Source organism: Artibeus jamaicensis, unplaced genomic scaffold (assembly GCF_021234435.1).
Source record: "Artibeus jamaicensis isolate MK-2021 breed Jamaican fruit bat unplaced genomic scaffold, CSHL_Jam_final contig_540, whole genome shotgun sequence".
Lineage (NCBI taxonomy): Eukaryota > Metazoa > Chordata > Mammalia > Chiroptera > Phyllostomidae > Artibeus > Artibeus jamaicensis.
This window is the reverse complement of record NW_026521879.1, coordinates 1225667-1253133: the sequence shown is the minus strand read 5'-3', so window position 1 is coordinate 1253133 and position 27467 is coordinate 1225667. Positions and strand designations below refer to the sequence as shown.

At 38.2% G+C, this 27467-nt stretch overlaps 1 protein-coding gene across 2 annotated transcripts in view; it reads left to right on the top strand.

The window, feature by feature from the left end:
• Positions 1 to 25526, top strand: part of TSPAN12 (tetraspanin 12) — a 77712-nt gene extending 52186 nt beyond the window's left edge. For both annotated transcript variants that reach the window (XM_037139668.2, XM_037139669.2), the window contains 3 exons: positions 3318 to 3425; positions 7496 to 7639; positions 25115 to 25526. In XM_037139668.2, coding sequence (XP_036995563.1) covers positions 3318 to 3425; positions 7496 to 7639; positions 25115 to 25420 — 558 coding nt within the window. In that variant the 3' untranslated portion in view covers positions 25421 to 25526. The remainder of the gene's footprint in view (positions 1 to 3317; positions 3426 to 7495; positions 7640 to 25114) is intronic.
• Positions 25527 to 27467: the final 1941 nt, after the last annotated feature.

Genomic DNA, 27467 nt, shown 5'->3' with positions numbered 1-27467 from the left:
AGAAACACTCTCACACTTTGATGCTTGGCTACATGAAAACAGCTCTTCTGCTTTTTTTCGCTTTCATTTTTACAACCGTGGGACCAACTTTTATAGTTATTTTAGAATGGATGACAACAAGGGTTTTTCAGTCTTGAGATTTGAGTTCATGTTTGATTTACCATTTGCACCTCACTCTTGCTTACAATAGGCATTATTACTTATTTAATGTTTATTCACTTTATTGGTGGAAATTGGTGGGTTTCTCACGATGAGGTTGAGCATTTCTGCATATCTGCACTTGCTGGCTGTTTTCACGACGGAAGGCCAAATGTTCCCGCCACAAGCATCACAGCAATTCTATTCCAACAAGGTGGCACTTTCCAACAAGCAGTCCGCGGACTGTCTAGCAGCAGTCACCCAAAGTGATTCTTAAAAACATGCGTTGTAGGGCTCTAGGCCAGATCCGCGAAATTGGAATAGAGGGGAGGGCAGAGGGACTGGGCATGTGCATTTGTGACTGTTTCCCCAGGTGAGTCTTCAACTCTAAAATTTAAGAGCTCTTGAGCAGAGAGGGAGATTACTTTCAGAGAGGCATTGCAGCAGCTGTGTAAGATAATTGAAGTTGTTTATGGAACTGATGCAGTTATTAAAGATTTTATGGTGAATCTGCTACTGTAGTTTGACGTTGTTTTGAATCCTAAGTGCTAATTGCAGATGAGTGGGTTCTTTGCATCCTCCAGTTTGTGTGTAAATGATGCTTTGGCACTGCCACAAGTCTGCATCCCCCTCAGAAGCCCTCTGAAGTGTACCCCCACCAGTGTGCTTCTAATGTGTGACAGCTCTCATTTAGCAGAGATTTATAACTTCTTATTTCTCTGTTAAAAATTGAGAAGTTGGGGCAGGTTCTAAGCAGTTGAATATAAACTTAATAACTTCCTGCAAAACAGAATATCCTATTAAATTGGAATATTCTCACTGTCTTTGAAAATCCTATTTTTATTTCATACCCTAGAAACTTTGCATATATATAGGAGAGTGAAAAATTAGTTATTTTTAGGGGTTCAGTTTCTGTTTTATTGATAAAGAGAGATGGTCCCTTAATCTTCTCTATTTTTAAAAAATCCATGTATCTCATTGACATTCAAGCAAGAGAGAGCAAATTGTGTAATTAATTCTTGATCCCCTCACCTTTCCTTTTGATTGTGTTCTTTTGGATAATTAAAGGGTTTTTAGAAATGAGTTTACTTTCTATGGATTTTTAAAGGGTTTCTCTGGTATTTCTGTCATGTGAGTATTTGGTAAATCTCCTAAGTTAAAACAAGTTTGAAATGAATTAATTTAAGGTATTTGACTAGCAAATTTCATTCTAATATAATTCTAAGAAACTTGAGGTGATAGAAAGGAATTTATACTTGTTTAGATACTGCTGTCCATCCTGTTAGGGGCCATTTGCAAGTGTCTTTTCAGTATCACAGTGGTACTAGATGGTGCACACTCTCCTCTCAGTAGATGGCATACATCACTGTTTATTTTTATTTTTATTTTTATTTTTATTCAGTTATTGTTGAAGTACAGTTTTCTGTCTTTTAGTCCCATCCCAGCCCACCCCCCCAGTGCTCACTGTTTTTGCTTGTGTAAATCTTCCCCATTAAGTCAGCAGGACAGAGCGAGGCCCATTTAAAAGTAAAATATGGAAAGTAGTCCATTATAAAAAAAGTTTGACAGATTTTTTTATTGCTTTTGCACTAACAGCAGTGTGAGTGAAAAGTGCCATTAAAGTTTATTAGCTGCCAAATTGTGCAGAACGCAGCCTTTGCATAGGTGGGCTCTGTGCTCTTAGCTGTTTCATGCAAGCAGCCAATAAATGTGTGTTTTCCTTTATGGCCAGATCACAGTATTTTGTGCCAGAATGTCAATGATCTCTGTTTCTTGACGTATTTGGTCTCAGATTGATTGTGGTCAAAAGGATGACACAACTTGTATTTATTTTGGAAAATAAAATCTAAAATAAGACTGTTCTAATAACCAAAAGATTTGACATCAGACAGTCTGGTTTCCCCATAATTTTGTTGTGTGTACATAGTCACCTCTTATTCATTATTTCTTCTCTCAAAAAAATCTAACTTATTGTGTCAGATTATACATTTCTAGAGAATTTATTTCACTTTCATGTATTTTATGCTCAATAAGATATGAGATAATAATAATTTATAGTGAGCAGCTTGAAGTTTGGTTAGTCCCTTGAGCTTTGTTGAAACCACATGAACACTAAGTCTACCCTGTCAGCCCGTTATGTAGGAAAGGAGTTGTGTATCCAAGTGTGGGATGTTTGTATCGTGTATTTTCAAGTAACAAAAGAGAAAATTGGTTAATTTTTAGGAAAAAATGAAAAATATCTGTCAGGAATTTTTTAACTACTTCTATTGATATTTTAAAATGTATTATTTTTAAAAATAAAATTTCCCAATAATCTATTTCTTAGGTTAGTGTCAGCTTGCTTGTCTGTGCCCGGTCTGTATTACTCCATAGATGAGATGCAGGGACCTGTCCAATCTCAGTTCCTTTAATGCTGCATGTGCCACGAGACCAGGGATCGGCATGTTTGCCGATCTCCCACGGCACTGCTGGTAAAACAGAGTGCTGTGCTCACTAGATTTCTCACCAACTGTCGTGATGTGTACTTAAAGCTGGGTTATAATCAAACATTTTGTGAAGGGTCACGGTGCTAGTCGACGTGAGAATAGAAAAAACACAATGTTTTAATTTCAGAACTAATTTTTTGTACAATTCTAACATGCTTCTAAAATCCAAATTTTGAAAAGGTATTTACAAACTTATTCCAGAGTAAGGCTTTGGTTGTGCTCTTTCTCTTCTTAATTCCTCACCCCCTTTTTTTTAGTTTCATAATGTACAGTCACTTCAAAAACAACAACTTTATGAAATGAGATCGAAGGAAATTTCTCTGTAGGGATTGTTTTAAGGAGCTCTTCCTATGTATCTGTGGAGTACATAGTTTACATGTTTTGTGATTTCCTCCAGCTTGATATTGGCATTAAATGATTAAATGATTTTGCATTACTTTGCTTAATATGACATACCTCATCATTTAGTACAAAAATCTACATGTGGAGATTGTTCAATAAGTATTTAGTAACTCTGAGTTAACTTAGGCCACAAACAAGTATAAAGTATTTGTCAATTCCAGCACATCCCAAGTGTGTGTGAGTTTGTGTATGAGACTATGAGTGACAGAATTTGTGAATATGTGGGTGGATGTGTCTCTGGGTGTGTGTTTTGTGCGTTACAGTTGTTGATATTTTGCTTTTTATCTTCAGGTTCCAGTACAGTGGTCAGACATGGTCACTCTGAAAGCCAGGATGACAAATTATGGTTTACCTAGATACCGGTGGCTCACTCATGCTTGGAATTTTTTTCAGAGAGAGGTAAATGTTGCAGTTTCTGAGGTAAAGGGTATGGAATAAATGGCACACTTTCAAAACACATTCAGAGCTTTGGCTTTGGTCACTTTCTCTGGGCTGAAAAGTGGGGCCTGTGATTCAGTTACCAGCGGTATAATTCTTCGAGAAATACCTTATGGAACTTCAGGCTCTGCTTCTCTTCCCGTGGATACCGCTTCCTCTACTTTTCATGTGATTCACATAGAGTTTAGAGGTTTTTAAATCCTTTTTATTAAGCTGCTGTGAAGTTTCCTTTTCATGAGAAGTTAATAAATATCCAAATCTTATTGGAATAGGTAATTTTTCATTACTTTTAGAGCTATTTGTATTTCAAACTGTTTAAATGTTTTTTTTAATTTATTGATTTTTTTTTTAGAGAGAGAGAGACATTGATTTATTGTTCCACTTATTTATGCATTGATTGGTTGATTCTTGTATGTTCTCTGACTGCTTATTGAACCCACAACCTTGGTGTATTGGGGTGATGTTCTGACCAACTGAGCTACCCTGCCAGAGTGAGCTAGTTGTATTTAAACATTTAAAATTTTAATATGATCATTCCCATTTGAGAATTAGGAGCCAATACATCATTAAAGACATGACCTTTCTAATCAGAAAATTTAGGCTCTGCTGCTTACTATTTCATGAACTTCTGTAATTTCCTTAACTTCCTGAAGTCTCAATCTCACCTGTATAATGGAGATAATAAAATACCTCCTCCAGGTTTTGAGAAGATTAAATAAGTTTGATCTTATTTAGCTTATGGTTTTTAACACTAACATTACAAAGTGTAAGATACTTTTAGCTTTTCTTACTTAACTTTCATATAGCACTACACTCATTATCTTCTCAAATGGGGATTATATGTAGATGTTTAAAATCTGGTGACTTGAAGTTAATCATTGATCTTGCTTCAAACCAAGCTTCTCTCCCAAGTAGTTTCCTTGTGATTGGAGTGACATTTCCAGGTGACAAAGTATGTCCATTTCCTTTCATTTTATTGATAGCTGAGCCACAAAACATTTGAGTCGGTGCCTTACATAACAGATAACCAGCCCTCCGCTCAGTTTCTCTGGCTTGGATATGGGCAGAGGTTCAAGTCCAGGATAATCTCCAAATCTGGCCCTTTGTGCTACAGTTGTTGAGATGGTGAAAATTATCATTGTAACACAGATTTCCTATTTATTCAAATGCTTCCTGACTTTGTTTGTTTACTGTTCATTTGAACTAAAAACAACATGCAAGGAAAGTAAGTAAAGCATCAGGGAGTTTATAGAAAGCTATGTTCAGCTATTGCCCTGGGTGAAGCTGCCCAGAGCTCTTTGTTTTCTGGGGTTTATGATGTAGACCATGATAATCCAAGTTAAAAAGCAAAGTGAGTTTTTTTTTCTCCCCCCAATGGTAGGAAGAGGAGCTTCACCTACAGAGAGAATGGATGAGCATTGCAAATGATAGCACCCATATTTTCAGATTGTTGCATGCTAAATAAATTTTCTCCTCCATGTCATAGGCCTATTTGACCCCCGAGGAGGTGGTGGTGAAGACTTCTAGGTATCCTGGAAGAGTTTAAAAAAACCTTTTGTACTGGTTTTCTAGGGCTGTGACAGACTACCACAGACCGGGTGGCTTAACCAACAGAAATGTATCATCTCACAGTTCTGGAGGTTTAGAGCCTGAGATCAAGGCGTGTAGGGTGGGTTTCTTTGGAGGCTTCTATCCTGGGCTTATGGATAGCTGTCTTCTCTCCATATCTTCCTGTTGGCTTCTCTATATGTTTGTATTTAAATTTCATCTCCTCATAAGGATATCGGTGATAAAGGATTAGAGTCCATCCTAATGACCTTACTTTAATTACCTCTGTAAAGAAACTGACTTCAAATATGGTCACATTTTGGGGATGAGAACTTCAACATGAACTTGGGGCAGCATACAGTTCAGTCCATAACACCCCTCTTACACAATAAATGGTAGAGCTGAGAGCCACCTTGTCAGGCCCCTGTTGTCCTGACTCCTCGTTCAGTGCTGTTCTGCGCATGTCCTTCAACTTGGTGGACACTCACTTAAGCTCTAGTGATGTTTATTTAATACCTTAAAAAAAAAGAAAACCTTCCTTTTAGAACTGTGTTTATTTAACATAGTGGTTGGCAAATAGGCTTTGGAATAAATAGGCTCTACCACCCACTGGTCTGTGATCTTGGCAAGTTACTTGACCTCGGTTTCTTTATATGTTAAATTGTAATGGTATTTTCTTGAATTTGATGCAATGTTGGCAAGAAAGGCTCTGTCTCGCAATGACTTTAAAGGAAGCAGGGAAACTGCAAGGAGATGTAGAGAGCACCTCCATGTGTGGCATCACAATGGGTTCGCTTCAGGGAGTTACCTGGAAAAGTTTCCATTCAGTACCTTTTGTTAATGATGAAAAGCAAGTGTGTAAAAAGAAAAAAAATATCTTAGGGACTCATTAAAATAAAAAAAAATATTTGGCACTGAATGCGATATGCTTATGTTATTTGGAAAATGTCATTTCTGTGGAGCACCTCATTTCCTGACAAGGCCAGATGAATAGCTGTTCTATTGTGGATGGGGTTAGAATGTTCTAAGAACTATTCAGTTCTCATCCCAGGAAAACACATGTCGTTAGGAAATGAGAGAGGTAAGTTTTCTCTGGGTGCAAGGATTTTAAAAGACTGAATTGGGAATGTAGTAGTTTATGACTTTTAGAAAGTAAAATCTTTTTAATACACATTTTTATAGAATCTCAATAAGATAAAATATGTGATATCAAATTATTTTTGACTTAATTTTTGATGCCTATGATATAGTCATGGCTCTTAGAACAAGGTTTTAAAAGAAAATTACTAAAAATATATTTAAAGTTTCTTGGAAAATTTTAGTATTACTCATAGCATTTAGTAATTCATCATTTATAATTCTCTTATGGTGATTTTCATTTTTTTAAAATTAGATATTTAGGCAAGTGAAAAAAAGGAAAATCATTTTTTGTGTTTTTCTTGTTTCATTTTACATGGGAAATTCAGACTCCTCAAAGTGGGAGTTCGCTGGACTCTGAAATGGTGGACTGTGGTACTTTGTGAAACAGTGTCAGTCCTGGGCACAGATCGATCTGCTGGGCTACGGGAAATGCAGAGCCAGTCACGAGAACTCACTCCGGGCAAAGTTCTCAGGGACTGCCCACAGTCCTCAAGCTCCACTGAACAAAGGGCTGCCCCGGCCCAAGGGCGGGACATTATCAGGATTAATTATTCTGAACCTAATCTACATAGGCCCTTAAGCCATGTGTCTAAACCTTGGCCAGAGAAAGTGTTAGCTAACCCTTGGTGAAATGAGACAAAAAGAAGACAAAGTAGTTTTTCTTAAATCTAACTTTGTGCAAGCTAAAGCGACATCATTTCTTCTGAGAGTATGGTATTAGAATATGATGATTTACTTCAAGAATCTTATTTGAATAAAAATTTATTGGGAATTTTATTAATTTATCGGAATTTATTAATTTATTTAAAAATTTATTGGAATTTATTAATTTCCAAAATTCTTTGGAAATTATTCTGGTTCATGATTTCAAGGCTGGTGATATTTGTAATGGGGTTTTGGTCCACCCATCTTTCTACAGAGATTATAGAAATTTATAATATTTGAATTTATTAAGCAATTAAACTGGTATATATAGAGAGAGTGACGAACTACCCTTTAGTGCCTGAAGTCTTAATGATAAATATAAGACTTGAGCCCTTTTCTCCTGGTTGTGTACATGAACTCTGTTGCTGTATGGTCACTTGTAAGGATCACAGTTAGTTGGGAGTGAGACTTAGTCAGGCTCTCTTTTCATGTGTTATGGGCATCGTTGTTCAGAATTGTTCCATTATGACTCCCTTGCTACAGTTCTGTCACCAACATAGAACGTACACATATCATTACATCATGACAGAAATAGGGGAAGCTCTGACTATAAAAATGTAAGAAATCTAATGTTTAATCTCCTATAAATTAAGAAGATATTTTTGCAGTTTCTGAGCCTGACGGTCATTCTTTTGCAGTTCAAGTGCTGCGGAGTGGTGTATTTCACTGACTGGCTGGAAATGACAGAGATGGAGTGGCCCCCGGATTCCTGTTGTGTTAGGGAATTCCCAGGATGTTCCAAACAGGCCCACCAGGAAGATCTCAGTGACCTTTATCAAGAGGTAAGGCCATGTGCAATTAATTTATCATGGATAAAATTTTCTTATAATGACAAGTAAAGAATCAACAACATGCCATTGAGATTTTCCTCTTCTGTCTAAATATAAAGGCCTTTCAAATTTTTCTCTGTTATGTAAAGAAATAGGATAAAGGTAAAAATTAATAGAACATCTGAACACTGATCACATTTTAACAAAGGAAATTGGCAAAGACTATGTTTTAGAATTAATTGGATTTTAAAATGTGTTAAGAATCGAGCCCTGGCTGGCGTAGCTCAGTGGATTGAGCGCGGGCCTGCGAACCAGAGTATCGCGGTTCGATTCCCAGTCAGGGCACATGCCTGGGTTGCAGGCCAGTTCCCGGCAGGGGACGCATGAGAGGCAACCACACATTGATGTTTCTCTCCCACTCTTTCTCCTTCCCTTCCCCTCTCTCGAAAAATAAATAAAGAAAATATTAAAAAAAAAAAAAAAGAATCGAGTTCTCTTGCCCCCTCCCAGGGGTCCTTTGGAAACAGACACACTCAGTGTGTAGCTGACTCTGGATGGATGCAGGCACAGTCTGGAGTTTCTGAGTGAAATACAGGGTGGGGCCTCCACATAGATTAAAACATGCAGGGGAAAAAATCCCACTTTCTGTAGAAAATACTGGCCTTTACTCTTCACTTCCCCCTGCTGGCTAATATTAGTGATGTGAGTTTTAGTTAGCTGTTTTAATGGAGTGAGATGCTCACTGGAAAGAAAATCAATTGTCCTGTGCCCAAAAAACTTACATGTTTGTGTTTACTGGAAGAATTTATTAGAATTATCAATTATTATTTTGTTAGCAGAAGTTTTCCTATCACTTCATTTTTAGTGGTGATTTTCAAAAATTTTTAGCAACAAGAGTCTATTTTCAAATTAAAATCAGTACAGAAGCCAATAGCTACTTGTGGCTATGTAAGTTACAATTAAGTAAAATAAAAAAAATGTATTTCTGTGTTTGCACTAGCTGTATTTCATGTGCTTAAAAACAGCCTCTCAGCATTAGCTGCTCCTCCTGCACTGGACAATGCAGACGAGACATTTCCATCATTACAGAAACTTTTATTTCAGTCTTGATCTAAGGTGAAGCTCAAAATGGAAGGGAAGCTGCTCAGGCTGAGGGGCTGAATCATGTCCCAGTGTATCTCCAGTCAAGTACATGGCTACCGTAAAGCACTGCTGCAAACCTCTGGCCTAACAGATGCATTCATGATCTCATACACACACACCGCATATCTATAAAGAATGAAGCTGTAAAACAAAACACATCAGGATTTATAAAACATGCCTTTATATATTTCAAGATGGTGACCGTAGCTGGTTTAAACATTTGTCCTAGAAATACTAATATTGTTCCAAAAAGTTTTTAGGCTGTCTGCTAAAGTCAGCTGTAGAGATGCACAGGAATCAACCTCATTAATTTACAGTGTAAATTAACTAATTTGAAAAAACTGCCATGTTACTTGCACAAGGTGTCACCAAGGTGGGTTCCTTCTGAGGACTGTGAGGAAGAACCTTTCTATGCCTCTCCCTCAACTTCTGGTGACCAGGTGTCATTGATGTTCCTCAGCTTATAGAAGCATCACCCTGATCTCCGCCTTCATCTTCATATGGTGTTCTTCTTGTTGGTGTCTGTCCCCAAATTTCTCTTTTTATAAAGACACTCGTCACTCACCGTTACTCAATATGCCCTCATCTTAACTGATAATATGTATAACAACTCTTGCTCCGGCCCGCTGAGCAATCAACTGGGGCTCGACCACCTACCTAGAACAAATGAGTTGGGGGGACAAGAGGCGCGAAGAATGGCAGCAAGACAAAAGATTCTGATCAAGCTGCAAACTTTATTTTTCCGAACTGGGTATATATATAGGGGAGGAGGGAGAGATTAGGTTGCTTGCTATTGGCTAGCTTGAGACAAAGAAGGGCCCGCTTATTGATTACTTGGGTGCAACTGGTACTCGTGGACACCTCATGTGCCTGTAGCTGATTGGCTTGTGGAGCGCATGCACACCTCATGTACCTGTAGCCGATTGGCTCGTGGAGCGCACAGGTTCCTGTAATCAATGCAATGTTTTTAGCTAGAAGCCAGGTGTAAGGTTCCCAACAAACTCTCCTTCTAAGTAAGATTGTATTCTGAGTTAGTAGATCTTAGGACCTCAATAAATATATTTGGAGGGATATAATTCACTTCATAACAAAAACTGTTAAAACAGCTGAATAACTCAGGTTATTTATTATAAAAGATAATTGAAACTCTTTTAGTCATTGCCTCATAGGACTGAGAAGCATTTTGTGTGGGTGTTGTCATTTTAAACATACTACATTAAGTACCATTTTGGCTTTGAATAGAAAAGAATATACAAGGCAGTGTATATTGAGTTCCTCAGTGATTATACTGTATCTTGTGTTCTGGGTGAAAGCCGAATATTAGCTGGTGTCTGTAGTAGGGTTGGCCAGCTAACCAGTGCACCAGTTAAAAGTCCTGTTCATTCTGTGAAATAGAAACAGTGCTTAATATTTCTAAGATAATATTAAATGCAGGCATAATTGTGAATATTCAAACACATTGTAACTAACCACTAGGTGTTAAAAGAACAGATGATTACAGTACAGACACAAGGATAAACATGTGAGTTGAAACCTATAAACTTTCCTACTATAAACTTAATTCATTTGTTAGTTATTAGGAATAGCAAGTCAATATGGGAAGTTCTTGGATTACATATATAACAATTTCTACTTTCTTGGGTGACTAATACTGATATGATTATAACCAGTACTAACCATGAAAATGGCAAAGCATGATTTAATTTTCCAGATATCCCCACAAAGTATTTACTTTAGTTTTAATTTATTTAATTGAAAAGCATGCAGTCAAATATTTAATAAAATTTTCTCGTAAAATTATAATTCAGTTTTACTAGCTTATCCTAATTATTTTTTAAAAGATTTTGTATTTAGTTTTAGAGAGAGGGGAAGGGAAAGAGAAAGAGAGGGAGAGAAACATCAATATGAGGTTGCCTCTCATGCGCCCCCTACTGGGGACCTTGCTTGCACCCCAGGCATGTGCCCTGACTGGGAATTGAACTGGCGACTCTGGTTTTCAGGCCGGTGCTCAATCCACTGAGTCACACCAGCCAGAGGGAAGCTTTTCTAATTATTTCCACTAGCAGTATTTATAATGGATAGTTTACTTTCATTATGTCTATAACTGCTTGTCTGTTACTGTGCAAAACGGGATTCGGTCACCTGCCACTGAAGTACAAATCCATTCCCAGACCCACCATTCATTCTTATCTGCCCTTTTGAAGTCCAAGGCTCCTCCGCAAATGGGCCTCCCTCCTGCTCCAGGCCTTCTCTCCCTGGAGTGTGCACTTATGAGGCTGGTGTCTCTGCTGCCTCTCAGCTGGTCCTTCCCTCTCCTAGGGCCTGGGTGCACTGCCAGGTCAACTGCAGCCAGTTGTGCCATAGGGGTTCTGTCTGCCAGCTGGCACTCAGGGCTGCCTGGGACCCTGGGGTCGTCAAACTTTCCTGGCCACAGCTCTCAGGGCCACCCGCACATCTTTGCATTGCTCTCAGGGCTAGAGAATGGGAGCAGTCCAGGATCAGTGTGGTGTGGGGCTGCAGTGCCCCGTGGGCTGCTGCTGTGAGATGTGTGTCCGCTCAAGCCTGCTCCTGACCATGCAAACAGGGTAAGGCAAGAGCCTTGAGCAGGGCCTGGTGTCTGCCATGTCTTGTGAATACCTGGTTCTCTGATGGGGCCAGGCAAGGGGAATGCGAAAAAGAGGGTTGAGTTGTTGTGTGTCCTCCGATTTCAATATTTCACCTCAAAATACTACTCGCTGTGGGAGTTTCCAACTTGTTAGCCACTTCAGGCTAATGTCCACCACGTGCATCAGCCTGCGGCATTTCCCTGCCCCTCCTCCTGCTGCCCTGGTCTGGAAGTGGGTAGGAGGGTTTTCTAGCAGGCACACAGCCTCTCTGCCTGGGGTGGGGCATACAACTGTCTCTGGGCGGTGTCTGGTGAAGTTTGTTTACCCTCGCCTGGAGGTATAGCATGCCCCAGCTGTGGCTTTCAGTCTGCTGCCTTGGTGATTCCTGTGACCCTTCTACCTTCCCAGAGAAGGCAGGCTCTCTCGCCACCTCAGGGTGCCCTCTTCTTCTCTGGGGAACACAGCCTTTCCTGCTGGATCAGGGTTTACCTGCTCCCCAGCAGTTGGGCCAGACCCTTGTTACAGTTCCATGAATTTTAAGATTGAAAGAAGCCATGCTGTTGTGTATAAACAACTTTGATGGCCCAGATTATTTTTAAGTTTTTTCATGTGTTTCTCAAATAGACAGCTAGCATCATCAGTTATGAGATATTTCTTTAGACAGAATTCCAGCAAAGATGGAGTTCATTATATCAGAGTAATCTGCTTTTGCATTTTATAATTAATAACAGATGCTGATATTGGTTGTGGTATTGCGCATAATGATATGCATAGTTGACTTACAAAAGTAGACCACTTAGTAGCTTTATGGCACAAGTACATTCAATCCGTCATTAAAAATCATACTTAATCCCACTTTGGCCTGGAAAACCAGCTTCCTAATTGTAGTGTGCTCATTGGAAAATGAGGGGTCCAGAAGGAGAAACCAGGCAGGGATAGCTGGAGGGATTTGGGATGTTTACTTTGAAGTTGCGAGTACTAAGGGGAGATATTTTGTATGTCTTCAAATATTTCAAAGTTCATTCAGTATAGGAACAAGACTTACCCATTGTTGCTCCAAGGGCCAGAGTCACAGGAAGGAAATTTTGAATCAGTAAAAGGAAGACTTTGCTCATTCATCAAAATCCATCCAACTGTGGTACAGGTTCTTTTGTAAAATAGTGAGTGTCTTATCTCTAAAAATATTAAAATCAAGGTCAGATCACCATGTCACTGGTGGGTAGAATGGGTTTTTAAATTAAGAGTGAATCTGGACTAGGTGAACTTCAGGGTCCCTTTTATCTTTCATATTCTGAAAGCTCAGAGATAAGAACTGGCTTTCTTCCTGTAATTTCTTTTTTCCTGAAATCAAGGAAATAAATCATTCTCAACCATCTGGTGGCCTGCTTAGTCCCTGACCCAATAATATTTTATGACATATTTGAAACCTGTGAAAAATGACAGAGCCAGAAATATAGCAACAATTGCACATTTTAGAAACATTCATTCCCATCAGAGTTGGGTCTGGCATACAGCTCCTCAAATATCCGCATTGAGCTACACACATATATAAAAGCATACATTTAAAAATCACAGTTGAAAATTTCTCTGTCCATCAGTTGGTCTCATTATATTCATTCATTGAAAATGCTTTCCGAGTACCTGCTGGGTTCCAGGTGCTATTGCAAATGCTGAGGATAGAGTGGACACTCTTGCAGTCAAAACTGTGTCCTCTTGTATAACCTAAACCTAACGTACATTCTGACTAAGGATATAAACAATTAACAAGAAAAAACAACAAAATATAATTTCAGTGGTGGTAAGCACTTGGAAGACTCTGAGCAGAGTCACGTGCTGGAAAATAGCTTTATTGATGAGGGAGCTACTTAAGATAGGACAGTTCAGATCAGGCTGTCTTAGGAAAGGTGACATTTGAACTGTGATCAGTGGATGAGAAGGGCCCAACAATGCACAGGTATGTTGAAGAATGCATTTTTTTTTTTTTTTTTTTTAGCCTAAGGAACTGTGAGTGCAAAAGCCTACCCTGGGGTGCCTGGGTCAATGGTTACTGACTGCTTACTGCCCTGTTCTTTTGGGATTATTTGCTTAGCCAACTCCCCAAACACTAGGTGTGAGATGTGGATTCAGCAAAACATCACACCCAGAGTTAAAATTGCTAAAATATAGGACGAGGATGCATCTCTTCCTTCCCTCACCTGCTGAGTTTTCTACCAACTTAGTTTCTAGAGTTCCGTGTCTGTACTTGATCTGGGGAAGGAAGGAAGAGAGGAAGACAAATAAAAAGGCTGGTAGAGAAAAAGTCTTTGTAGAGCAGGCGTTCCCAGCCTCTTGCCCCGGGACCTGTGCTCTTCTTGGATGGGCTTCAAGGGAAAAGCAATGCTGCTGAAATTGTTTTTGACATTTTATGTGCATTTTTTCAGTGACTAGGATCCGTAGCTTTTATTAACTTTCCTTGATGTCTCATCCCTAAAAGTGTGAAAAACCACAGTTGTAGAGAATAGTGGCAGTGCTTGCTATCTCAGGTAGTAAATGAAGCACAAACGTCTCTTCAAAGGGCCGGAAATGGCATTTTTTTCCTCTCTATGCCACCTCAAAAAATGTAAGTGGAAGTCAGCAGGCTCACAGCAGGCCCTAGTTCAAATGGACCAACTCAAAATGTAAAACAAATGGGGACAGAGAGTCAAGTAAAATGTAGCCCCAAAGACAAATTTGTTTTGTAGTTAGGAGAAAGACCACTGTGAAGAGCTATTGGCTGCTTCTTCAGAAAATAGTACTCAGAAATTTATGTAAGGGCCGGGCAGAGAGGGTTTTTTTCCACATGCTGTGTGTACTTCTTCTTTAGACTTTTATTCTTTGTGTGTTTCATGAGGTGCTGGGTTTGAATATCAAATACTCTTAATACAGTAATTTTTCTTGTGGTAAATAATATGAACCAAACCATTACTACCTATTTATTTGTTTAGTATTATTTTTTTAATCTCTACCCAAGGATATGCTTATTATTGATTTTAGAGAGAGGGGGGCTGGGAGGGATAGAGGGGGAGACACATTAATATGAAAAACATCGATCAGCTGCCTACCTTAGGTGCCCCGACTGGAGATCGAACCTGCAAACTTTGGGTCTGCCAAACAAAGCTTGAGCCAACTGAGCTACCCTGCCAGGGCCATTTCTGCCTCTTTCATGGTTGTTTATTCCTTCTCTGAGTAACAGGAAACATCTATAAATAGGGAGCTAGAGAAGAGCAGGTCATGTGGATGTGAAGAGATATGCTCTTTGTCTCTGGCTTGCAGGACAAAGAACCCAGATGGTGACAAGTATGTACAGTTGCCAGTGGTCACAGATTGTAAATGGGTATGTAGGGGTGCTCCCCCAAGTTAAATGTGGGGGCTGCTCACGGTGAACCCTGTGGAATGGGTTGTTTGAGGTTTTATTCTCTCAGTGACGTGTTATCTGCCCTGTGAGCCGAGAGCCACGAATTAACAAAGCCAGTCCTCACCAGCCCTCCCCCAGATTGGAGGTCCTGTCCCTACTCATCTCCTTCCTACCTGGCTGTCCTTGTCAAGTGGTTTCTGTTTTATAATCTATGTGCATTCTTTTTCCTGGGCAGTATCTCTGTCCTTGGCACTTTTTGTTAACACTCTTCTCCTGCTAACATCTTTCACCACTTAAAAAAGTGAGTCAAACTGTATGTTTGTTTTGACTAATAGAAGCAACTCTTATTTTTACACACAGCATCTTAAACCCATAAGTATTTCCTCAGCATTTCTTAGACAGAGGTAGAGACTTGACAGAGTGTTGTGGATGCAGAAGGAGATAGTGGGACTCGGGGGGTGTCTCCCTCTGGGAAGCTCATGCAGTTGTGGTATTGATCATTTTTCTCCCAGGCAACCCTGCTCTTAAGTTACTAGTGGGATTCTTCTCCAAAAGAAGTAAATTGCCACACTGGAAACAAACACAGTTTCGGGTAAGTGTCGAAAGAGAAGTCCAAGGCAAGGAAGTGAGATGTAGCAGCTTAGGCCTCTGTCCAGGTATTGGCCAATAACACTGACCAAAAGTGAGTCAAATCTGCATAGAAATGATTCTTGCAGCAGTGGCTAGAAGAAGAGGTTGGAGTTAGATGATCTTGAATTGGGGTGCAAGAGGAGCCTGACAGAGGCTGTTCTTAATTGCCATTGTGTTTGCATTTGAGACACAGAGAGCACATGGCAGGGTAGAAATTCATTGGGCTGTTAGCAAGGTGCAGAAAATATTTGGGTGGCATGGGGCTGAAGAAGGCTATTCAAGCAAAGAGGCAGTGGTGCAGAGTTGAAGCTAGAAGTGAGACAGTACCGTGGAACCCAGGGCATGAGGAGGGCCATGCAGGGCTGGGCAGGGTGGCCCGAAATCTGAAGCACCTGGGATGATCTGATAATGCATGCATTTTCTACAGAAATCTGCGAGTAGCTCCAGAATAAAAAAACAGCAAACATGTTTACAAAATTGAGGTGTTATAAAAGGATGGCCTAAGACAGAGAAGTCCTGGGATTCTGATTGATTTAAAATGAAGCTCCATTCTCAGATAAACACACACAGAATATCCTGCCCAGATAGTAAACCGCAGGGAGCTTTCAGGCTCAGTAGTTAGTTAGATGGAATATCCCCAAGAAGTTCCATTCTCAGGGTTCTTTTATATAAAGTCAAAGACACTGGCTCCTGCTTCTCTGTTGACTTCATTATCTGCTCAGCTACTGCTGGCAGAGATCATCTGGTCTCTGACCCGGGTGGCATCTGTTTTATCCTTCAAAGTCCTGCAGGGCTTGGTCAGGGAAATCCCTTTATCTCCAGGCTTTGCCTGATCTAATCAGGCCTTGAACTATCCTGCCAGTTTGCTTCAGGTATACAAATGCATTTTTCTTTTATCTTTCTTTCTATAGATAATTCAATTGTGAGTTTCCTATTACCCATTCACTATTCAAACAACTTTTCCCCTAATGCTTTATTTGTAGAGACTTGCAAATTTTGCCTTTAGAATATACTGACATGAAAACCATTGTGGTATTTCGACCTGGAAAAGTACCTCACAAAGCAACAATTTTGGATTTGTGCTTAAAAATTGTTGTATGAACAGAGAACAGGTGAGGTGAGGATTGGGTCTTGCTTGAGGCGGGGAAGTCTTTAAGAAGCTGTTGCAGGTCATTCATGTGAGTGACTGTTAGAGGAGGGAATGAAAGTGAAGGATATGAAAGCTGAAGAATGAACATACTAGGTGCTAAATTGCTGTGGGGAGTGAGTGACAGGCAAGTTGCAAGGATATTTGACTTTGACTTGGCCCTGAATAGATGAAGCCATTTTTTGAGAGGGAGAGTTTAGCTTTGATTATTCCACTTTGGAAATGCTGGGTTTAAGGGTCCTGCCCTGGTATTCCATACACTCCCAATAGGAAATATTAAGCTTTGGAGACAGAATTCGGCCAAAGAGGTGGATTTTGTGTGTATTAATTAGGGAAAAGAGCTAACTCAGAATATAATAGTTTGAATAAGTCAGGAGTCTATTTCCTTCTCCTAAAACAGCCAACTGGTCCAGTCTGTCAAGCAGCTCTTCCGCACAAGTTCATCCAGGGGCCCAGGATGGTGAGGCAGCTTCGCCTTTTTTGAATGCTTACCTTCCCAAGTTGCTCCTGTTTTTCTTCAATTCTAGTCAATGGGGAAAGGACGTATCCCATACAGGAAGCTCTACACTTATCACCCTGCTCACATTGCACTAGAGAGGGCTCACATGGCTGTGTGTAGCTGCAAGGGAGGCTAGGGAATGTGGTCTCTGACAGTCTGTGGACACGAGTCACTCAGAAGAGACGGAGAACACACTGGAGTGAGTTGGGGGACTAAGAGGTTACAGGTGTTATCAGTGTATATGAGCCAATGAATGCATGGGAGGAAAGGCCATAGGAAGAGACAATGTGATGTATGCAGCCAAGGACAGAGGTTGGGCAACAGCAACACTTAAGGGCAGGGGAAGAGTCACCAATTGGAAGCAGAGAAGAAATGGAAAGCAGTGTCCTGGAAGTCAGAGGATGAGAGGTTTTGAGGAATGGGTTTTCCTAAATGAGGAAGCGTTGTTCAGGGGTTCAGACTAGGCTCTGAGTTCTGTCCTTCATTTTTCTCACCTTTTTTTTTTCTTGGTCAGGTCCAACCTGTAAAATGAGTATTACCAGAGTGCTTAACTCATAGGGTTGTTTGGAGAGTTAAGTGAATTAACCTATTCAAACCCCTAAGAATAGTGCCTATATGTAATATACACTACTAGTAATAGCTGAGATTAAAGTAAATCAGAGATTGAAAAATACACATTGCACTTTTCAAATAGGATGCATATTTATGAGTATATAGATCAATGATCAAGTATATTTACATGCATTATCTCTTTTAAGCCCAAACACAAGTCTTTGAAGGCTATAGTATTATTATCTCCGTTTTACAGATGAGAAAAAATTCTGGCCCAAAGAGGATAAGTGATGTAGCTAGTCACAGAGCTAGCTAATTGATTTTAAAACCCATACTTTTAGACACTAAAATTTTGAGATACAGAATACATGCTGAGGAGCAAACTGAGAGAGTATAGATTTTTTTTTACTTCTAAACCTCACTTTTTTATCTATTAAGTAAGATAATAGTAGTACCCACCTCATTGTAGTCTTACAAAGCTACTCAGTGAGAAACCCTTAGCAAACCACTTGACACATAATAAATTCAAATCTTCAATGGTGGTGACTAATGACAATAATTAACAGTAATTCATTAACATATTTATTAAAGTAAATAGAAAAGTTACCAACCTAGGATTAGGGTTTTCACTAGCCAAATTGCTCCTAGTTTTGCCTGTTAAGACCAGAAAGTATGCATTTTCTGGTTATATATATTTGTGCTGGCTGAAGGTAGATTTTGAGGTCAAGGTTTTTGGGACTTCATGTGGTTTCCCACTTTGCTTATTTTAACACCTTCCCACTTACAGATGAACATCTAGGTGGACAAAAGGGCCCTGCGAGAGACACTGCTTGAACGAGCAGTTCATAAAGGTTCCAATCAGTCGGACAGGGAGTACCTACTGCTGGAACTGGCTTTACTGCGGAGGGTGATGCCTGCTGGGTTACTGACTCTTTATGACCACTTTTTTTTATAAAAATGAAAAATGTTCACTAAATACAGTCTTTTCAATGTGATGATTCTACCTATCTAATGGGGAACTATTATGAGGATTAAATGAGATGAGGGCCTGTTAGTCAGAAAGAAGAAGATTTTTTCTACTGCATTCCCTGTGCAAGGTTTTGGTTAACCTTACTCTTAAGGCAACAGAAAGTCCTGTAGAGAATTTTATTACCTGCTGTTTGATTTTCTTAAAGGATTTAAAGCATTTATTTCCTGCAGAGCTATGATTCTCAGTGGAAAACTTGTGGTCCAACTTGTTTAAAGCTCATGAACTGCTATCATTCAATTTTTTAATTTTAGAAGAAACAGAGCAGAAGATTATATATTTGCACCTGATTATTAACACAGTCATTTCAAACTTGAGAAGTATGTTTATTATCAAAAATCAATTATAAAAATATCATACTGGCTTGTACGGCAACTAAATTTTATTTATACTTTACTTCATAAGCACACAAGATCCATCTAACTCCTTGACATAGCCTGTGAACGCCGTGGCTGCTTTTCTAATTTTAGAAACTCATTTTGGAGACAGATCAGAGGATAATTTCAAGGCTATAATTTCCTCAAGTGAAATGAGGCATTCTGACATGCCTTCAAATAGATTCCAGGAAATGTAGGGATTAGTAATTTTTCTCTGATAAAAAGGTAATGTTATTATTTACGGATAATAGTTGACTAGAATTTTAATGTCCCTGCAAGTAAAGTAGGTTAGCCAATATGTCTTATAGATAGCTTTGGTTATTAATGCAGGGCTAGCATAGCTTTATTAGGAAGAAACATATTCAAGATAAATCAACTCAGTATTTTATTTGAGAAAGGCAAATAAGTACAATTCAGTTCTTTGCTATTAGGAATAAAACACGCTTTGTGAAATGGAATGCAATTTTTAACTCTTAACATTTCTATTTCCCCCTCTGACTCACTTAACAGAAATGTTCATTTATGCAACTAAATATCTATGAATAGTACAATAGATTATACAAAGACACATCTATGTTTTTTTCTCCTTTAGATTTAGTGTCTGGATTTTCAATGGAAATGTCCAAGTTTATATAGAAATGTGTAAACCTTATGCATGATTATTTGATTGGCTTAAACTAAGTTCACAATTTGTGCTCAGACTGAATTACTTCAATGACAATAATGCAGAAAGGACCATAAACCCACAGCTGTTTCCATGAAGAATTTAGGGTGGCTGAGAAGGATAGTTATTTTATTTAAAAAATTAAAAGTCTGGCAAAATACTGTCTTACCAAGAAGAGGAATGTTCTTTTGGAAAGTTAATCCTTAGCATTAAGTAATTGTGTATATGAATCACTAATATTGAGCAATATGCTGAAGGTTTCTACAATGCTTTCTGAGCCATCAAATATTAAATTGTGTTAGGATAGAGATTTGTGTTTTTATATATTTACACCCTGTAGCTTTTTATTAAATAAATGATTTAATGCAGTGCACAACAAGAAAGATACAATGAATTAATAATAAAATATGAATAGCATTGGAGAGTAAGGGGTAAAAACAGTAATTAGACATGCTTGATCTGAGTACAGATGGGGTTGTGGAGTTTCATATTTGCCTCTTAGCTTTCTGAAAGCCCAGATGAAAAGGAGACATAATCATTTGCATGATTTAATGTTAGAATTGAATATTCCATATTTCCAAAGGGAGCAGAATTCTTAAGTATTTTTTTCAAGTGGGATTATTTTCATCTACTACTCTAAGTTACCTAGGAAAGTATCTTTAATATTATTTTTCACTAATTTTATTGAACAGTTTTTTATAGTGTTCTTCAGTAAACTTTAGTAGAGAAGAATATACAGGGGCATAGGCTAACATACTCTATTTGGACATAATTTAAAGTACATAGAGATATCAGTAGATTTCATCTTTTAAATAATCTGTAGATAAGACCTTCTGAGAGATTCTTGATAGAGAAGCATAAGTTATAATTAGTGAATTGTAATGACAAACAAGTACTTAAATTTTGTCTTGTTTTAAGGGGTTATCTATGTATTTTGTAAACTAAGTGAGGCAGAGATAAGACTGACACATTATAAATTGAGGAGGCAAAACTAGAATCCGTGCTTTGAGAAAACAACCCTTGCCCACCTCGGCACGGACACAGTCTCCAGGGCCTGGTGATCAGGAAGGAAGCCGGGTCCTGACTCTGCCATGTGAGACAGTCCCATGTCCACTCCTCTGGGGCACCTGAAAAGCTATTTTTCATGGCATCCAAACTCACAACAACCTTGGCTGGCTTAGTATTTTATTGCATTTCTAATGTTTTAAAGTTTTAAAGAAACATTGATAACATCAGCATAGTCCAGAAAGAGATAATCAGAATGGTGGTGTGTATATTTGGAAAATTTGGAGGAAGGAGGAATATTTAGTCTAGAGAAGAGGATGGGAAAGCGATGATTCATCAGATGTGACTCTCCAACTTCTGGAAAAGGGATTGTCCGAGAGCAGAAATAGGACCAGTGCATCTTATTAAGTGACAGGTTCCAACGAGAAAATGCTTGTTAAGAGCCACTGTTTTTCAGGTGTGGGTAGGGGCGTGTAGTGAGGCCAGGAGTTTCTCTCATTAAAAGCTTTTTTTCTGATGTATCTTTGTGTGGGTGTGACCCATGCTTTCTTGTTCCTTTGTGCCTCTTGGGGTTTTTCTTGTGGAACACTGGACATTTTAAATAATATAACATGGAACCTTGGAAATCAGGTCCTCCCTCCTCCCCAGACTTTGTTATTTATTGTTGTTATTTGTTTGTTGATGACTTTCCTAAACCAATTTTGTAAGGTCTATATTCTTTGTCATGTGTGACCCCAGAAGTCTCTGCTTAGTTAGCTTAGTGGTCGGTTAATGAATGAACAGAGATTTCCTTAGATGCCTTGAACCAGCAAGTCTCCCAGCCTTTGCTTTGGGTGCATAAAGCCTCGAGGTTAGCCAGAGGTGAGATCTTAGGGCTTTCTTAGGCTTTTCCTGAGCATGTGCACAGTCTTAGGTATGAGCACAGCTGTACTCATATATGTAACTTTCTAGATCCCCATGAATATATCAGAGCTTTTCGAAGGCTGCTCTTTGCCCCAGCTTTAAGTTTTTTGACTTGGACATTGTATGCAACTATTACTCACTGTGTGAGGCAGCCTGAGCATTATCCAGTGCTCAGACAGCATTGACTCATCAGCATGTGTATTTCTTAAGTGGTTTACCTTTAATTCTAAAATTTAAGTATTATTAATATTACCAAAATATTGATGGACCGAAGACTGATATGTCCATGTAAGTCTTTATTTATTCATTAAAGGTCCATCTTTATACTAAGTACTGAGGATGTAGGTAAGTAATCAACCAAACATAACTGGTGGCCATTTTACATCCATTTCCTTAAAGACAGATATGAAGGTCTGGTATGGCATTACTTGACAGTGATGTTAAATGATAAGTTTCTATAAATTAACTTTCCAAGTGTCTGAAGTTAACCTTTTAATTTTAACTATTTTTAATGTGACTTTTTCCAAATTGTATAAAATACTTCTTTGCTTAATGAGAAAGCTAGTGATCTAATGTCTCAGTGGCAAATCATCATTTTGGATAATTACTTCACTGTCCTGAAAAACAGTGATGGCATATCGGCTCCGTGGGCAAGGGCTGTTGCGTCAATACTCAGGTGCTGGCACGAAGCTGCCATTTTGGTTTTTTCATACTTTTTAAAAGTGTTGAACTTCATACTTGTTCATTAATATCTGCTTTTCATAGATTTTCATCTGTTTTCATTTGAATTTTCTAATCTTCTGTGGGCTGACCAGATAACAGCTTACACCTACTGAACTCTTACCACCTACCAAACCCCACTCTAAGTATTTAAATGTGTTTATTCTTTTAATTCTCTCAAAGCCTCAAACAGGTAGGCATTATTATTATGTATGTTTTCAGATGAGAAAAACTGAAGCACAGACATAAAAGTAACTTGCCCAATGTCACATAGCTTATAAGTAGCAGAGCGGGGATTTGAAATAAAGCATTCAGGCTCTGCAGTTCATGATTTTTAACCATTGCTCTATACTGTGTCACTTAAGGATGCTCGTTAGAGTTACACATAAGCATAAGCATGAATGGGCCCTGGCAGACTAGCTGAGTAGAACTCTGAAAAATATTTGAATGTTGGTGAATTGTCTTTGTGATACATGTTTTGTTTTCCACAGGGCGTGTGTGTACACATGCATGAATATGTATATGTGCATAGTTTAGGTATTAAATAGTATGATGGCCAGAGAAGTGATTTTATTAAACCAATGTTAAATAGCATTAAGTTAGAACTATTTTAATTTCACTTTAGGTTTAATTGATGAAACTTTGATAATCTTTTGCTATTAATTTGCAGTACATTGTACACCAGAAAAGGTAGTTATTGAAATGTGTCTATGACTAGTTTTACATGATTTTTTATTTCTTGAGAAGAAGAACTTACTGGGGTACAATTACTAATCAGTGACTTTGGAAATCTGAGAATTATGTGTTATTAATTGCTGCCTTTCAGTATAAGCACAGTTAACAACTTACTCTCGCCTTCCTTGATTTATTTGATTTCTTTGTGTAATCTAGAGAAGAAAACAAGGAGGAAATTATTTAAATAATTATGTTTCTTTTTATTTAAGGAGCTTCTTCAGTAGAGTAAGTACCCCACTCACTTTTACCCCAAACTCAGAATAAAAACTTTGAAAAGTCAAGTTCTTATTGTTGGGAGATAATTTTCCATGTGTTTCTTGCATTTCTGCATATTTTGTGAGCAGAGTCTCGCTGGCTGCTGTTTTGGACTATCTTTTCAAGGGTTTTTGCATAGGAAACAGCCTTGAAAACTAAGAAAGTGTGTCACTCCAGAGACAAAGGCAGGTTTATTTTCTAATATAATGAAGATAATATCTCTCTCCAATGGAAAGGACAAGAATTCTTCCCACCTGCTATAAAATATTAGGGTTCCCTAAGCTTGGGGTTCTTCTCTCATAATGTAACCTATTGTGTGCTCAGGGGTTATCTCACTATCTTCATGTTGCCCTTGGGACTTGAGAACTGTCACATTCTCTGGCTATTGCTATAGCTATAAGAACTTTAGTTCTTTATCTCTCTCTTCTGCCAGCATCCATGAAAACTTGACAGGTTAATTTGTTAGCTTCCAAGTACAGTAACATCTCAGAATCCCCAAAGTTTTGGAAATTTGTTATTGTTATAAAATTCTTTCCCAGATTTTTACCTTAATTTAGAATCAGCTTCCCTTTAGAAGAGTGAATTTTCATTTATTTGCTATGGATTCAGTAGAGACATGGTAGGTAGCCTATGCTTTGGTCACCTGCAAGGTTACTTATGACAATTGTTAGCCATATTCTACCTTCTTTTTTTTTGTTCCTTATGCCCTATGTTCCCTAGTTGTGGATTCTTTCTTTTTTTTCCTTCCTATTCTTTCTATAGTACCACAGGTACTTTTACAGTCTTTTGAATAAACACACAAAAAAACCTCGCTAATCTTTTTAAGTCAGATGTTAAATTCTTATCTGGTAGAACTAGAACTTTGTGTCATGTCAGGAAGTACCGTATGTGTATCTCTGCTGCAGGCAGAGGACAGAGGTGTGCATGTGGAGGGTAGCGGGGTGGGAATAGACTTATTTCCACCTGCCAGCATGTTTCAGCTGCAGACTAGGGAAAAATATTCCTGACCCTTAGGGAAGAGCTTTTGACCAAATGAACAGTAGTCACACAGTGAATACAAATAATAATAGTGAAACATTATTTTTGAGAATTTTTTAAAAAGATTTTATTCATTTATTTTTTTTTAGAGAGGAAGGGAAGAAGAGAGGGAGAGAAACATCAATGTATGGTTGCTTCTGGTGCATCGCCTGCTGGGAACTGGCCCCTGCTGGGAACTGGCCTGCAACCCAGGCATGTGCCCTGACCGGGAATCAAACCGCGATCGTCTGCTTTGCAGGCCCGTGCTCAATCCACTGAGCTACACCAGCCAGGCCCTATTTTTGAGAATTTTGAATCAGCCTGTATCATGAGTCTGCACTTTATGGCTTGTGCCCAAATCTGGCCTGTTGCCTTTTTTGTTCATGAAGTTTCGTTGGAACACGGTTACACCCATTCATTTACCATTGTCTGTGGCTGGTGTGGTGTTGCAGTGGCAGAGATGAGTAGTTGGGACAGAGACCACATGGCCTGCAAAACTTAAAACGTATGCTATATACACTACCTGGCCCTTTACCAAAAAAAGTTTGCCAACCCCTGCTCTAGATGTGTTTTTATAGCAGTAGGTCTCAATTCCAGGTTGTGAGGAAGACAGAAGAAGGTCGTGAGCTCCTCAGAATCACCTGGGCAGGCTTTTCAAAAAGTCCCCATCTCCATCTCCCCTCTGGCTTCTCACAGGGGTCCCCAGTTGGGAGTCCCTGTCCTAAACTTCGTGATTCAGCCCTTTGGTTCTATCAGTTGATACAGATGGTTTTTACTACTTTGACCCTCTGTAACACATCCAAAGTAATATTGACTGTGTTATTTCTTTTACAGGGTTGTGGGAAGAAAATGTATTCCTTTTTGAGAGGAACCAAACAACTGCAGGTCCTGAGGTTTCTGGGAATCTCCATTGGCGTGACACAGATCCTGGCCATGATTCTCACCATTACACTGCTCTGGGCTCTCTATTATGACAGAAGGGAGCCTGGGACAGACCAAATGATGTCCCTGAAGAATGACACGACTCAGCACCTGTCCTGTCACTCAGTAGAACTGTTGAAACCAAGCCTGACGAGGATTTTCGAGCACACATCCATGGCAAACAGCTTTAACACACACTTTGAAATGGAGGAATTATAAAGGATGTCAAATAGGGAACCACAAATTTATTTTATTAAACTTGTGAATTTTTGAGCACACACTTGTTTCAGAAATGTATAGAAATAAAAATGTTGCCATAAAACAATGCCTAAGCATTTAATTTTGTATCCTTTAAAATAAAGAGGGAAAAGTTTCATATTTTATAAGTCCCGACCTGGACAATAGTTTATAATGCTGAGCACAGATCTAATACCCATTTTATAGCTTGTGTTAGATTTTTACTGAACACAGTTACGCTTTGAGGTTTATGCTTTGATAGAGGTTGACCAACATTTCTGCATCCATGCAAACCAGCCCTGTGATGGTGGGCTTGGAGCTACAGTAAAGTTTGATTTACTTCCATAAGCTTGCTAGTATATGAAGTACCAAGTAACTGCTAATATAGAGAGTTAGACAGTACTAATGATTTTTATTAAGTGATGAGATAGTCTTTTGAGGATGAAATAGATTAGACATAAGAAGTCTGAAGATTGGTGACTGCCTAAATGTGATTTTTACTAGTTACTAAAGTATTCTTAACAACTTACAAGAGTAAACTAACACATTGTCTTAATCTTATCAGGGATCTATGTGTATATGAGAGTCTGTTTTTGGTCTGTATAATTCAGTAGATTTCAGTTCTTACGATGTTAATAACAATTGTGAAAAGGATAAATTTTTTCTTTATAACACCATTATTTTAACCTTTCCTGTTAATAGAGTTTTAAACTTCTGTCTTGGTTTTATATTACACACGTAACTATTAATTTAAATATTTAACCACTAGTTTTTAAAAATTGCTGGTGTGATACAGAGGAATCATTATAATTCAGAATGTAGTCTGGTCTCTAGGGAATATTAATAAGAAAGTTTACACATAACTTTGTTTATTCAGCAAAGACTTGGATGCTTTCTTTCTCCCAGACTAAGACTCTTTTTGACAGTAAACACTTTTTAAAGAAACTTATCTTTGTCTTCCCCAAACCGGAAGCGACAGTATCCAAGTCTGAATATAATTCTACAGAGAATAGTGTTTCCTTTCTGCAATAAAATGCTGTAATAATTATAAAAATAAGTGACAACTTAAGTAAATAATTTCTTTGCTTTATTTCACTGATGACGATACTATGGTGAATTACACAAATTATTAATTTTTTACAAGAGTAAAATATATTTATTTGAAATGGGAAAAGTGCATTTTACTGTATTTTGTGTATTATGTTTATTTCTCAGAAAATGGAGAGAAAAGTAAAACTTGTCAATAAATATTTTCTAGAGAGTAACAATTTGTCTGTCTAATTTTTGATTGTAAGCACTTTTACCACTCAAGAAGATTAGCAAAGGGAGAAGAACGTGAGAAGAAATGATTGAATGTAGTAATAATAATGATTTCCAAACTTGAGTTAATCTATAAGAATATATATCTTCACTGAGAAAAGAAAAATATGCTCACTTTTCAAGTTTGATTTTGAGCTAAGTGATAATGTAATTGTTTGATATATATTAAAATGTGCCCATTTATGTTCACTTATCTCCTTGCTATTTTCATATTTCAGTTTTTTAAGTAATTTTAAGAGAAAATAAGCCTAGGGAATACAATATTTGAAATCAACTGCTAGATTTCATCTTTTCCATAGATTTAAATGAAAATAGAATAATCAGAATCAAAAGCAATCCTTTTTATAGTTTCCTCAACACCCCAATTTCCCATAATTTTACCTAAAATGCCCAGGTAATTAAAACAGCTCTGAGAGTTATTTGAGAATTTTTGGATAAGGGTAACATTTCACAGCTTGTCTCTTGATGTCACAGAAATAACAAGCAAGCATATATCATATTGAACTTGGTAAAAAAATCTCTTCAATTTATAAATGAAAGTCAATTTCTGCATTTTTAGACTTCAGATATTTTGGTATATTACCTGATTTTAATACTCTCTAGAATAGTCGACATCAATTTAGACGGCCATATACCAGGGCACTTGTGTAATGGGAACAAAAGGCATTCAGAGTAGACGTCTACAAAGACTGCTTATGGGAGCGGTGCA